This window comes from Periophthalmus magnuspinnatus, chromosome 12, assembly GCF_009829125.3.
Source record: "Periophthalmus magnuspinnatus isolate fPerMag1 chromosome 12, fPerMag1.2.pri, whole genome shotgun sequence".
Taxonomy (NCBI): domain Eukaryota; kingdom Metazoa; phylum Chordata; class Actinopteri; order Gobiiformes; family Gobiidae; genus Periophthalmus; species Periophthalmus magnuspinnatus.
In genome coordinates this window covers 80,091-95,058 of record NC_047137.1, presented here as the reverse complement: position 1 = coordinate 95,058, position 14,968 = coordinate 80,091, and the positions used below count along the sequence as shown (strand labels likewise).

At 42.9% G+C, this 14,968-nt stretch overlaps 1 protein-coding gene across 5 annotated transcripts in view; it reads left to right on the top strand.

Annotated features, from left to right (window-relative positions):
- nav3 (neuron navigator 3) overlaps positions 1–14,678 on the top strand; it is a 460,146-nt gene extending 445,468 nt beyond the window's left edge. For all 5 annotated transcript variants that reach the window (XM_055225660.1, XM_055225659.1, XM_055225658.1 and 2 more), the window contains 4 exons: positions 3,392–3,588; positions 4,950–5,068; positions 7,002–7,205; positions 13,676–14,678. In XM_055225660.1, coding sequence (XP_055081635.1) covers positions 3,392–3,588; positions 4,950–5,068; positions 7,002–7,205; positions 13,676–13,795 — 640 coding nt within the window. In that variant the 3' untranslated portion in view covers positions 13,796–14,678. The remainder of the gene's footprint in view (positions 1–3,391; positions 3,589–4,949; positions 5,069–7,001; positions 7,206–13,675) is intronic.
- The last annotated feature ends 290 nt before the right edge of the window (positions 14,679–14,968 follow it).

Here is a 14,968-nt window from a genome sequence, read left to right as displayed (position 1 = left end):
TTTGCTCAATCAGGTCAACTTTCTGAACTAAGCTACATATTTGTTTTTTGACGTATTTTCATGTCATATGATGCAAAATTCTGTTATATTTCTCGCTACAAACAAATTCTGAAGATTTTGCATGTGCCAACTTATGACTAATTGTTTTGTTTTTTTTATATTACAAGTGAATGAAATGGCTTCGACTAGAAGATCTTGCAAAAATAAGCCTGGCATATTCTGCTACATCTGCGGTGAATACACCAATGTTCCTAACAGGAATCAAGTCACAAGTTTCATAAAGCGTGCTTACCATGCTTATTTTGGTATTAAACTTGGTGACCAAGATGAAGCTTGGGCGCCACACATGGTATGCAAGTCATGCACCGAGTATCTGCGTCAGTGGACTACAGGCAAGAAGAGTTGTCTGAAGTTTGGACTTCCCATGGTTTGGAGGGAGCCGACATCAATAGCTACTTCTGGGCTATTGATGTGACTGGGATCAACAGAAAGAACCGAAGCAGCCTCAAGTATCCTGACCGTGAATCAGCACATCGTCCTGTAGCTCACTGTGATGAAATTCCAGTACCTGTCTTTGTAGAATTTCCTGACATCAGTGACAAAGATTCCTCCAGTGTGGTTTTAATGATGATGCTCCACATCTTTTTTCCCAAAAGGAGCTAAATGTTCAGGTTTCCTGAGAATCTGGGATCACTGAGTGATGAGCAGGTGGAGAGATTCCATCAGGACATAAAAGAGATGGAGACCAGGTATCAGGGATGCTGGGATGCAGTCATGATGGCTGATTACTGTTGAACTCTGAAAAGAGACATCCCTGCTGCTGAGCATTCAAGGGGTTCATAGAAACAGAAGTTCATGTCCTGAATTTTGCACAATGATAACGTAACGTTCCAATTTACATGTACTTACCTTTATCAATTAACATAACGTAACATTTAATTAATACATTCTGTTAGAAAACTATTTTTTATCTCCTAAAACATTTTTTGGATGAGAAATATTAAAGAAAATCAACTGATAATGTCACAAAATTGTAATCAATTTAGTCTCCCTAGGGAGGTGTTCAGTCAAAATCAAATTAGCATAAAAACCTGACCTGACTGAGAAAAATGGATATCATTTTTGGATTCAGCGGTGCAAAATTCAGTTGAAAAAACACAGACAACTTTCAAAAATGTTTTTTTGTAACCCAGTGTTATCTTATATCTTAACATGCTTAATGATACAGATTTATGGATGAATAAGGCAAGCCTACCTCCCATTTTACTTTCTCGGTTCATATATCTTAGTTCATAATCATCTAGACAAAATTGTATATCTGTCTTGGTTAAACCAGGTATCCGTAATAGTGTTGTAGTATTAATAGTTTTTCCAAGAATGCCAGTGTCAGCATTCAAACCATCAGCGGGAATCTCCAGCGCCCTTTCCCTTACCCGTCCTTTTAGTGATATGGTAACTGCTAGTGCTTGCTTCTTTTTGTCCAGATCGGTCACTAATCTCCAGATTTCATTTTTCCAAGTTACATAAGACATCTTCTCATCAAATCGCGGAGGAATATTGTAATTACCAGCAGCAGCCATCCTGTGCTACCAATGTTGATCCAATAAAAAGACATTGTTTTTTGTATTAACTTTTACTCACATACCGTTAGCATATTAGTGAGCAAGTAAATATACCACAAATATATCAGATGCTCTCGTGTAAACTGACTGCCTGCACCAAACACAGTCCCACACCTCCCAAACTTTCCACATGGGTGCATAAGAAAACATAACTTAACAGTAACAATTACCATTAACAAATCAAGATTAGTTTCTGAATATCACAGGTTTTCATATTGCTCTTATTCTGACTTGGTTTGGTGGGATAGTACCTGTGGTAAATATTTATCATAGTTTTACATTGGTGAAGTAGCAGTTTGTAAGAAAAAAGTTGAAAAGAAAAGAAGAAAAAAATGCAGGAAGTAGTACTGAATTCTAAACAGAATCCCTCTGTGTCATCAACACAGAAAATGCCATCCAAAACAAGACAGTTTTCTCACAAAGAAGGCATTTCTTACAGTTTAAACATTTAATAAAATAAAATAAAGGTTTTGTCATTTATTTTTATTAATCTAATCGTAATTATTTAGTTTTAAGTTTTAGCCAGTGTAAACATTATGGTTGCTGTAACAGTTATGAAATTACCTCTTTGTATGTCATATCTGCTACCGGTGTCCAACAAGCAAAATTATAAACTAGGCAAGAGTTCTAGTAAAATCCTAAATCTAATGATGTTTACTATGTTTTACTGAAATGAGTAATCTGACCTATCATATACACTTCATTGTAGCTCTATTATTCTTGTACTTCCTGCTATACAAGTACCTCCCTTTTCTCTTCCCCCTTCTTTGCTCAGATCATAAACACTACACAATCACATAAAGGCTCTAATTACTGCTGCCATGTAATTATTCTTGTTGAATGAAAATGAATTCATTCTAAGGCATCTTCACTCTGGAGAATCACTAGCTATATTTTAATTGTCAAGGATTTGGCAAATGTGCAGTGAGCTACAAACCCTATTATGAGCCTGGCACCAATATATTACACGTTTATATCACATTTCCAATTACTGTCATCTATTCTGTCAAGGGATTACTTACACATAAACAGTAGCAATGCAGTTTGTTGTGTGGAGGTTGGTTTGAATACATAGAGTTTAGTTAAAGGTTATAGCTCGTGCATTACCACTGGTTTAAAATAGCCTAGAATGCCATTATCTGTCATATACAGAAAATACATCATACAGACATTAGTGAGACTTTAGTATTAATTGTAGGATCTGGCAACCCAAAGTGAAGTGCTCATCCTTTTTTCTGATTACTAATGGCCTTGAGAACCAAAACACATTTAGTCATTATATGCATCTAAGTATTCCATCTTATTTAATATGGAGACTCTTGGACATTTGTAATTTAAAGTGGCAATATGTACCTTTTCTGGTGAGTAATCCGGCACCTTCTTGTCTCCATGGAGATGTCTGTCTAATCCCTCAGTCACCCAGGTCTGATTCATAGCAAAAGACAATCAGTCAACTGGACAAATCGTTAGAGGAGTGAAGACGTTTTACTGCTATGGAACATTCCTAGCAGCCGATAAGTAGAGACAGAGCCAGTGATGAAAAGTTAGGAATGGTGTTGCCATAGCAATTAACAATTCAAATCAAATATAATCTCTTTTGAACAGTCAACTGTCCTAAAAGTGGCACTATAGAACAGGAAACTGAAACCCATGAATAATGTAGGGACAAAAATGTACATTTGACAGTTAACATGCTACAACAGTTATATTAGTTTGATATTTTTTATCATTGCTAATCCCTATATTGGTTCCTCCCTGTCCTGCTGCAGATGGGTGCTGTGTACGAACCACACAGAGCCAGTGAAAGGATTTCTGGGACGTTTCCTTCGGAGAAAACTGATTGAGATGGAGATCAATAAAAACATGCGCAGCAACGACCTCATCAAGATCATTGACTGGATCCCCAAAACATGGCAGCACCTCAACTGCTTCCTGGAGGCTCACAGCTCCTCTGACATCACTATTGGTCTGTACATTTCACACTTAAGATACATTACATCATACACTAAAGGCACTGTACCAGATTTTTACTGTCCGTTTGGAGTGGTCCAAAGTTATTTCTCACCTGTATGCATTCTGAGCATCCTAGTTATTCACTACACAGTTTACAGTTAAGTTAAGTGCATGTTAAGTGCACTACCTGATTCTTGGGGGATAAAACACTTTATAATTAGATGCAGAGAGTACACAGTGTACCTCTTTTAACCTCAAGAGCTGCTTATACAATATATCTGTACTGGTGTAAAACTATTTTGCTCAAATATATGGGAAAAATCAGATGCAGGCCTTTAAAAAGGAGATGAAACATTATGCAAATTTGACTTTTTTGTTTTGTTTTTATTCTGTTATTACATTGTTTCTTTATCATGCAATTTCCCTTTAGAAGAATTATAATATTGCACATATAATATTGTTACATATAAAGAAAAGCTACAAACACATAAATTAAAACCAATGAAAGCATTATTTACAGAAGTTTTCAAAGTACAGAATACACAATAAACCAAATGGAATGTGTTCCCATGTCTCATGTAGATAGATAGATAGATAGATAGATAGATAGATAGATAGATAGATAGATAGATAGATAGATAGATAGATAGATAGATAGATAGATAGATAGATAGATAGATAGATAGATAGATAGATAGATAGATAGATAGATAGATAGATAGATAGATAGATAGATAGATAGATAGATAGATAGATAGATACTTTATTAATCCCCAGCCAGGGAAATTCACCTGTCCAGCAGCAAAACAGAGACACAACACAAATTGCACACAGGTATAAAATCAAAGATAATAAAGTGCATCCGATCAACAAGAGTTGTTATACAGTCTTATAGCAGCAGGATTGGCTGATCTACTGAACCTCTCAGTTCTACAGTGCAGCAAGAGAAGCCTGGTACTGTGGCTGCTTCTCTGAGCTGACACAGTCTCGTGCAGTGGGTGTCTGCTGTTGTTGAGGATGGTCTGCATCAGACTCCTCATCCTCTTCTCCACCAGCTCCCGAACAGAGTCCACCCACCCATCACCGACACACACTTCCTGATTAGCTTATCAAGCCTGTTACGGTCCCGTACAGTAATGCTGTTTCCCCAGCACACCACTCCAAAAAACACAGCACTGGCTACAACAGAATGGTACAAAGTATGCAGAGACTCATTACAGACATCAAAGGATTTAAGCTTCCTAAGAAAGAAGAGTCTGCTTTGTCCTGTTTTGTAAGCTGCAGTTGTGTGCGCTGACCAGTTCAGTTTGTTGTCAAGATGAACTCCGAGATATTTATAAGACTGGACAACCTCAATGATGTTTGTCTCTCCAGGCCCCCGTCTCTTCCTATCCTGTCCAATGGATGTGGAGAGCTCCAGAGTCTGGTTCACTGACCTGTGGAACTACTCCTTGGTGCCCTACCTGCTCGAAGCCGTGAGAGAGGGACTACAGGTACAACATTGTTAGAATACATTTAAAGGGCTAGTGTTAGGTTGAATGAACTACTTTTGTGCTTTATTTTAGTTATGCATGATTGAGAAAGCCTCTTTATTTCGGTTGGTTTCCACATTGAGCTCAAAACACTTCTGCTTCCTCTTTGTGACATTATTAGGGGATGATCCAACAAGCACTCTTTTGTGTATATAAAGTTTATATGCCTTCTCCAAATTCATTCTTATTATTTTCCACTCTTAACAAGCAGCTTTAGTTTTTAGATTCATTTGAACTGATTCGCTTCTCAAATATGCCCATTGGTGGTAGTTTTGACATTTCCATAGTATGGAAATCCAGTCTTGATAACTTTTAGTTGTTCCTTATTGATAATACATGTCAGCCATAAGCAGCTTGTTGTACCCTGACCTCGTCAGATCTCTGAAGCTAAGCAGGGTTGGGCCTAGTTAGTCATTGGATGGGAAACTGCTGGGAATACCAGATAACACAGTGGGTCAGCAGTGACTCTAATGCAAACTGTTGTTGTGTCCTTAAGGAAGACATTACCTTGTATGTGAAGTGAATCAATAATGCTATATAAGGTGCTATATAAATCCAATGCATTATTAGGTTTTCAAATGTGAATGAGCAATTTTAAGGAGTCCAAAAAAGTTGATAAAGCATGATAAAGGAGTTTCTAAAAGTAGGCTAAGTTATTATTTTGATGTGATTTAAACATATGGAGCATAACTTGAAGAAACTTTGTCCTAGTCGTTGCCTGTGCTGTCCTCACCATCTGTTCCATAGAGCTCATTATCACCATGACGACAGCTCTCCTCAGGCCTATTAATTCAGTCTGTGCTTTGTCATTAGAAAACAGAGATGGACAGGTGCACGGCTCACACTACGCTAGTTATATTTACAGATTCAGGCCGTTGCTCCTTTTTGTTTATAATTGAGTTTGGGCAGAACACAATTAATTGCATACTTTCATTAAGACTCGAAATGAGATGAGGGAAGGACTTTCCCTATTTGAGTGGCAAGCTACTTCTGTTGCCACTGCTGCCTTGGGGTTGACTGTGGCAGCCTCTCTGACTTGGCCTGATAATTGCTATATTGATTGATCAATATAGCAATTATCAAAGAACAATACATTTTGTTCTTTTTCTTAACATTTGAGCAGTAGAGAGTTTAATAAATAACTTAGATTCATAGACACAAAATAACTTCTAAAGTTTTTCATTTGTTTTATTTATTTATTTATTGCAGCTCATGTTTCTAATTATAGTATATTTAGAATAGTTTTTAGGATAATCAGTCAGTTTCAGTTTTATCATTTATCATCTGTATTTTCTTTATCAATTTATTGCAAAGGCAAATTGCAATGGTCAGACTTGGGATCAGACCATCCACTTTCAGATTGTTGGGAGACTAAATCACTTACTATTTATAATCAATTTATTTCCATTGGTTATTATTTATTTATTTGTATTTGATTGGCAACTTTTGATCATCTTGTCAGTTTTGCGTTGATTATAAATTAACGCAGAACTAAAATATTTCAACCTCATTAAACATTTTTTTTAAGTCCATGTGATGGTTAAATATGTATTTTCGGGGTGTTTGAATCTGTAATCTCTACTCACAGAAAACCAGCCATGCATGTTAAGACCGGAAGAGCGTTCCTGGGAAACCTTGGCTCTATTTTTAATTTTATTTTATGCAATCATACTGGCTAATTTCAACAAAAACAAGTATAAAGAAAGGAGAAAAAAAAAATGCTTTTGAGTCTGCTCCCTTGTAGTGTATTCTCATAAGGGAGCTGCAGGGGGAGTCTTGTTGCTGAAAGTTCTGCTTAAGGTCAAATAATAACAAAAAATAACAAAAAATTACCAATTCATAAATACTCGTTTACACATTAATTACATCTGTTTCCCTCTGTCCTCTGGTATAGTTGTATGGAAAGCGGGCAGCCTGGGAGGACCCGTCCAAATGGGTGAACGACACATACCCCTGGAGCTCCCCCTGTCTGCAGCAGGAGGGACAGTCTCTGCTGCAGCTCAGGCCTGAGGACGTGGGCTACGACGGGTACAGTTCATCTAAAGAGGGGGCTTCATCGAAACAGGTGTCCCAGAGTGACACTGAGGGAGACCCATTGGTGAGGACAATGCACTGTACATAGCAGAACATTATATTTATTCTGTTTTTTATATTGGCCAAAATCAGAACCGCATTTGCCTCACAGAGCTAAACAAAACTTGATCTAACCAACAGAGAGTTAGAAAACCAAACCGTGAAACTGTCCCTGGTCAGTGACAGACAATGTTTTTTACTATTAAATTAGGAAAAAATATATATTTAAGTAGTAGTAGTGGTTTAAAGGTGAACTTTTCTGGTGGAGGGCCAGCTCCTGCTTGTCTTCATGGAGTTGTTACTGTGTTGCCAAAAATGTTCCACAGTATGGCTTTATCTTATCCATGGAGATAAGCAGGTGGCACCAACTGGCCAAGTTATAGGTCAGAATCAGAATCAGAATCCTTTTATTGCCATCGTTTGTGAACACAGTTCACAAACTGGGAACTTACTTCGGTGATAAAGTGCAACATAAAACACACTGAAAAAATACAAATACAAATAAGGGCATGCACAAAGTTAAAAAGATATGCTTAAAAAATCAAATAAAATACTTAAAGGTAGAAAATATATACAACAGCAGCATCAGAACAACAGTGCAAACATGACTTATTAAAGTGACCGGTGTTATAAAGTGTCCAGTTTTGGGCAAATATTACAAAGTGTTCATGAGACAAACGGCAGAGGGGAAGAAACTGTTCTTATGACGAGAGGTTCTGGTCTCAATGGACTGTAGCCTCCTGCCAGAGGGAAGTGGCTCAAATAGTCCATGTCCAGGGTGCGAAGTGTCAGCTGCTATACGGCCTGCTCGCCCCCGAGTCCTGGAGACGTACAGGTCCTGTAGTGATGGAAGGCTGCAGCCAATCACCTTCTCAACAGAGCGCACAATGCGTTGCAGTCTCTGTCTGTCCCTGGCAGTGGCTCCAGCGAACCACACAGTGATGGAGGAGGTGAGGATGGACTCAATGATGGCCGTGTAAAACTGCACCATCATCTGGACCGGCAGCTTGCATTTCCTCAGCTGCCGCAGGTAGAACATCCTGTGCTGGGCTTTCTTGATGAGGGAGCTGATGGTCGTCTCCGACTTGAGAACTCTGGAGAGGCGATCCAACTCAGTAAGAATGCAGGTTTATCAAGGGATTTTATCAGCAATATAAACACACTGTCATTGAATAAATGTTTACATAATTGAATCTCGACGACCGGATCTCCGGACATGGAGACTAGCTCTGGGGACATGGAATGTCACCTCGCTGGGGGGGAAGGAGCCTGAGCTTGTGCGGGAGGTTGAGCGTTACCGGCTAGATATAGTCGGCCTCACCTCCACGCACAGCTTGGGCTCTGGAACCCAACTTCTTGAGAGGGGTTGGACTCTCCATTTCTCTGGCGTTGCCCGCGGGGAGCGGCGGCGAGCTGGTGTGGGCTTGCTCATTGCCCCACAGCTCAGCCACTGCGTGTTGGGGTTCACTCCGGTGAACGAGAGGGTCGCGTCCCTGCGCCTTCGGGTCGGGGACAGGTCTCTCACTGTTGTGTCGGCCTACGGGCCTAACAGCAGTGCAGAGTACCCGGCCTTCTTGGAGTCCCTGGGAGGGGTACTAGACAGTGCACCAACCGGGGACTCCGTTGTTCTCCTGGGGGACTTCAACGCCCATGTGGGTAACGACAGTGACACTTGGAGGGGCGTGATTGGGAGGAACGGCCTCCCCGATCTGAACCCGAGCGGTGTTTTGTTATTGGACTTCTGTGCTAGTCACAGCTTGTCCATAACAAACACCATGTTCGAGCACAAGGGTGTCCATCGGTGCACGTGGCACCAGGACACTCTAGGTCGGAGGTCGATGATCGACTTTGTTGTCGTGTCATCTGACCTCCGACCACGTGTCTTGGACACTCGGGTGAAGAGAGGGGCTGAGCTGTCAACTGATCACCACCTGGTGGTGAGTTGGATCCGCTGGCGGAGGAGGAAGCCGGACAGACCTGGCAGGCCCAAGCGCATTGTGAGGGTCTGCTGGGAACGTCTGGCGGAGCCCTCTGTCAGGGGGGTCTTCAACTCCCACCTCCGGGAGAGCTTCTCCCTGATCCCGGGGGAGGTTGGAGACATGGACTCCGAGTGGGCCATGTTCTCCACCTCTATTGTCGACGCGGCTGCTCGTAGCTGTGGTCGTAAGGTCTGTGGTGCTTGTCGCGGCGGCAATCCCCGAACCCGGTGGTGGACACCGGAAGTAAGGGATGCCGTCAAGCTGAAGAAGGAGTTCTATCGAGCCTTGTTGGCTCGTGGGACTCCTGAGGCAGCTGATGAGTACCGGCGGGCCAAGCGTGCCGCGGCTCGGGCGGTCACAGAGGCAAAAACTCGGGGTTGGGAGGAGTTCGGAGAGGCCATGGAGAAGGACTATCGGACGGCCTCAAAGAGATTCTGGCAAACCGTCCGACGCCTCAGGAGGGGGAAGCAGTGCTTCACCAACACTGTATACAGTGCGGGTGGAGAGCTGCTGACCTCGACTGGGGATGTTGTCGGGCGGTGGAAGGAATACTTTGAGGATCTCCTCAATCCCATTGTCACGTCTTCCGAGGAGGAAGCAGAAACTGGGGACCCAGAGGCGGACTCGTCCATCACCCTGGCTGAAGTCACTGAGGTGGTTGGCAAGCTCCTCGGTGGCAAGGCTCTGGGGGTGGACGAGATCCGTCCTGAGTACCTCAAGTCTCTGGATGTTGTGGGGCTGTCTTGGCTGACACGTCTCTGCAACATCGCGTGGCGGTCGGGGACAGTACCTGTGGAATGGCAGACCGGGGTGGTGGTCCCTCTGTATAAGAAGGGGGACCGGAGGGTGTGTTCCAATTACAGGGGAATCACACTCCTCAGCCTTCCCGGTAAGGTCTATTCCAGGGTACTGGAGAGGAGAATCGGACCGATAGTCGAACCTCGGATTCAGGAGGAGCAGTGTGGTTTTCGTCCTGGTCGTGGAACACTGGACCAGCTCTATACTCTTCATCGGGTCCTCGAGGGCTCATGGGAGTATGCCCAACCAGTCCACATGTGTTTTGTGGATCTGGAGAAGGCATTCGACCGTGTCCCTCGTGGTGCCCTTTGGGGGGTGCTCTGGGAGTATGGGGTCCGGGGCTCTTTGCTAAGGGCTGTCCGGTCCCTGTATGACCGGAGCAGGAGCTGTGTTCACATTGCCGGCAGTAAGTCAGACCTGTTCCTGGTGCATGTTGGACTCCGCCAGGGCTGCCCTTTGTCACCGGTTCTGTTCATTATATTTATGGACAGAATTTCTAGGCGCAGCCAGGGGCCGGAGGGGGCCTGGTTTGGGAACCACAGGATTTCATCTCTGCTGTTTGCAGATGATGTTGTCCTGATGGCTTCTTCGAGCCAGGACCTGCAGCAGGCACTGGGGCGGTTTGCAGCCGAGTGTGAAGCGGCTGGGATGAGAATCAGCTCCTCCAAATCCGAGGCCATGGTTCTCGACCGGAAAAAGGTGGTTTGCTCTCTCCGGGTGGGTGGTGAGTCTCTGCCCCAAGTGGAGGAGTTCAAGTATCTCGGGGTCTTGTTCACGAGTGAGGGAAGGATGGAGCGTGAGATTGACAGACGGATCGGTGCAGCGTCTGCAGTGATGCGGTCGCTGTATCGGTCCGTTGTGGTAAAGAAGGAGCTGAGCCGGAAGGCGAAGCTCTCGATTTACCGGTCAATCTACGTTCCTACCCTCACCTATGGTCATGAGCTTTGGGTAATGACCGAAAGGACAAGATCGCGGATACAAGCGGCTGAAATGGGCTTCCTCCGCAGAGTGGCCAGGCGCACCCTTAGGGATAGGGTGAGGAGCTCGGTCACACGGGAGGAGCTCGGAGTAGAGCCGCTGCTCCTACACGTTGAGAGGAACCAGCTGAGGTGGCTCGGGCATCTGCTCAGGATGCCTCCTGGACGCCTCCCTAGGGAGGTGTTCTGGGCATGTCCCACCCGGAGGAGGCCCCGGGGAAGACCCAGGACACGCTGGAGGGACTATGTCTCTTGGCTGGCCTGGGAACGCCTTGGGGTCCCACCGGAGGAGCTGGAGGACGTGTCCGGGGTGAGGGAAGTCTGGGAGTCCCTGCTTAGACTGCTGCCCCCGCGACCCGGCCCCGGATGAGCGGAAGAAAATGGATGGATGGATGGATGGATGAATTTAATTGTGTAAAAAACTATTGCAGAACATCCCTGTCAAAGCACAAAGATCTTCATGGAGACAAGCAAGTGGTAGACTCTCCACCAGAAAAATTACACGGCGCACTTTTAATACTACATTATAAAACTACCTATAGAGATGCAATTTCTTCAAACATTGCACAGGCTTATCTAAATGCATAATGATTAAAAGCTTATCTTGAATATTGCAGTTTAAAAGCAGCCATCCCAAAATATCTAGTCTGAATTAGCCAGTTATGCTAATGTAGTGTCTAGACTTGACCACTTTAAAAGCAGTGAAGCACCGCTACATTTCAGAATTATTAGGAATATTGTCATAACGGCTAGTGTGGGTGCAGACCAAGGAGTGCAGACTCAGGGCAAGTTGACAGTGTTTATTTACAAAATGGTGAATTTCAGTCTTTAATAGTTCATTTAACACACACGGGGAGCCAGGGAGCGGGAGGCAGACCAGACGGGCGTAGTGCAGAGCGGGGACGGGAAAGCCAGGACCAGAGCGAGGACAGGATCGGGACGAGACCGGGACAGGGAGACAGCGGCTGTGTCCCAATTCGCCAAATGCACCCTTCAAGGGTCCTTCCGAAGTACTCTTCAAAAGTGTAGTTTCAAGGTTCCGGTCGAGAATCTGCCCTCCTCAGTGTAGCCGCCATCTTGCTGAAGTGGGACCGCACTTCCACCGCTGTCTTTGAGCGTACGATACGTACATTATGTATGTTATTTTTAATGATTTATTATTTAATAGAAAAAAAGTCAAGATGTCTTCGTCACAGCCGTTTCTTTCTGTTTAGATTGAATATCAATAGGCAAATATAACGTTCGAGGTGATTTTTTTACTCAATTGTAGCTACTTCATAACTTAAACAAAATATACCTTGTGAAAACGTAATAACAGAGACAGAGGTAACAATATCATTTCAACATTCATAGTCTATAAACCAGAGAACACTGATTAGTGGTACATATAGTGGGACATTGCAGTTTAATGGTTCGGTATTTTGGCCAGTGGCTACACCACTTTAATAACAGTAGAAGGGTTTCCCTTCTATGCCGTGCCAGTTCTTTTCATCTGATTATTATAAGGTATTTTCTAGCAGTGCAGCGCTACATCAAGCTAGTGTCTTGATTTACTAACACGAAAGTAAATGACATGTGCCCACGAGGGGCGCAGACCTATGGAATGTACGGAACTCATGAAGATTTTGTGCACGTCTCAGGACTCTCTTCTGTCCTTTCCTCAGAGTCCGTTGCTTCATTGTTCACATTACCTGTGTGCAACTCATTAAACCCTTCTGACTTTGCATTTCAGTCTCTTGGTCTTTGACGCTTACAATAGAAACAAGCATTCTTACATTATTCTTATTGCAGTAATAATTTTTAATGATAATAATGTCTTCTTATTGTCTAGCAATAACTGCACATTCCTTTATTCCATGTAACTCCTTTTTAATCATCAAACACACTGTACAGATCTTTATTCAGATTTAACAGTTTCATGTCACACTGTTGTAGATGAGGTAAACCAGTACGGACATTTGAACGTGTATTGCACAACGGACTCCATTTTCTTCTGTTTCTTGCGTAGTCGCGGTGCATGATGGGATATAGAAGTGCGTGAAGTGTGCACGGATGCACGCTCCGGTTACGTCCGATCTCCATGGAAACGGTGGAAAGGAAAGGGCAGGTTTGTCGGCCGCATTCAGTAGGGTGGGTTGAAATGGGACAGCCCTTGTCGCGGCGGAAATTACGTAACTGCCCTTCGAACCGCCCTTCCAATGGTGATTCTAAGGCCAGGTGGGCGAATTGGGATACGGCCAGATACTACAGGCATCATGACAAATATTAAAACAAGAGCAAAGGTAAGGAGTCCTGCCTTTTAACTGCTCAAATGCACTGATCAGTTTGGTTGTAAAAAGTAAAAGGCTAAAACTACAAACCGTTACTCTTTGAGGGGATTTAAAATGTCATCTGTGGAGGATCTCTAAAACTCATCATACATGCACTGATAATGGACAGGATGAGAAGGACAATTTGTTAGAGCAAAAAATATGGTAGTTATTTTATAACTAAGTCCAGATCAACAAAGTCCAAAGAAAAACACGTTTTCTAACTCAACTCAAAAATGGTACAACAAACGGTAGGTCCAAAGATCGTTTTGAATTGTGGATTGCAAAATGAAAATCAAAATTACAATTTAAATTGATGGCAATTAGTCACGGTATCATTTCAATTAAGTACAAATTTCCCAACAAGGACAATGATATATATTTTAAAGCATTTTAGATAGTGACTCAATTTTCTGTGTGTGCCCCCCTCAGATGAACATGCTGCTACGTCTCCAGGAGGCAGCGAACTATTCGAGTACTCAGAGCTGCGACAGTGACAGCACCAGCCATCATGAGGACCAGCTGGACTCATCCCTGGAGTCTGCTCTATGAATCCACCTGCACCAGAGGGACTAGTCTAACCTGCACCAGGTGGACCATTCTACCTGTGCCAGGGGGACCAGTCTAACTGCACCAGAGGGACTAGTCTAACCTCCACCAGAAAGATCAGTCAATCTACATCAGAGGGACCAGTAATCTGCGCCACAAGGACTAGTCCTGGAAGACTAGTCCATCTGCACCAGGAGGACTAGTTTAAATCCATTAGGAAGACCAGTCCACTAGCATGATATAAATCTGCCTGCACCATGAGGACCAGGTGGACTCATCCCTGGAGTCTGCTCTATGAATTCACCTGTGCCAGGGGGACAAGTCTAACCTGCACCAGTCCACCGGTTTGTAATGAGAGTTGGAGCCGAGTCTTGTTCCAGTGAGGGACCTACAACAGACCCAGTCAACATCACACAGCACCAAAGTTTTGTATGAAAAGTTTGCAATAAAGTTACAATGATATCACAGGCAAGTATCGCGCAGTAGCCATTCCACTGTGGAGGGCTAAACTACAAACCTTTTGGTTAGCAGACTCAGCCACTCGGTCTTTGTCGTACAAGTAATTATTGAAACTCCAATTTTTACATATAAACTTGCGCTGTATGTGACAAAAACAGTTGGCTACTAGATTGTGCTGTCAACACTGTTCATTCTGCATGTTGAGAAAACTACATAAACTGGATCCTTTCAACTTAATCCCAGTTATGTTTTCTATTTTATCTCCTGGTGTTTACAAATAGGGCAGATTTAGTTGATTTTGTTTACAAAAGTGAAGATCAAATGCACTTAAATTTTAATGGAAGTTGTGTTCACATTCTCTCATTCAGTGATGTCAAAAGCTCAAATGGAAGACAGTTGGCAAGAAGACAGTATGACAAGAAGAGTAGACAAGAAGAGTTTTTTTTTTTTTTTTTTTTTTTTTTAAAGAAATATTCAAAGAGAAAATCCTAAAAATATTGAACCTGGTAATTTCATGTAGGCAATTTGGTCCACACACTTATTTTGTGGATTCATTATCTATTTTACAATGTCATTGAATAAAGGTCATTAAACTTGGTCGCAGAACTTTGGACAAATCCAAAAGACTGCTGTATGGACAGCTGAGTTTCAGACGAAATCAAACCATTCTAGAGGCTTATAATCTTAATCTTGCCCATTTTTGCCGTCTTGAAGAAG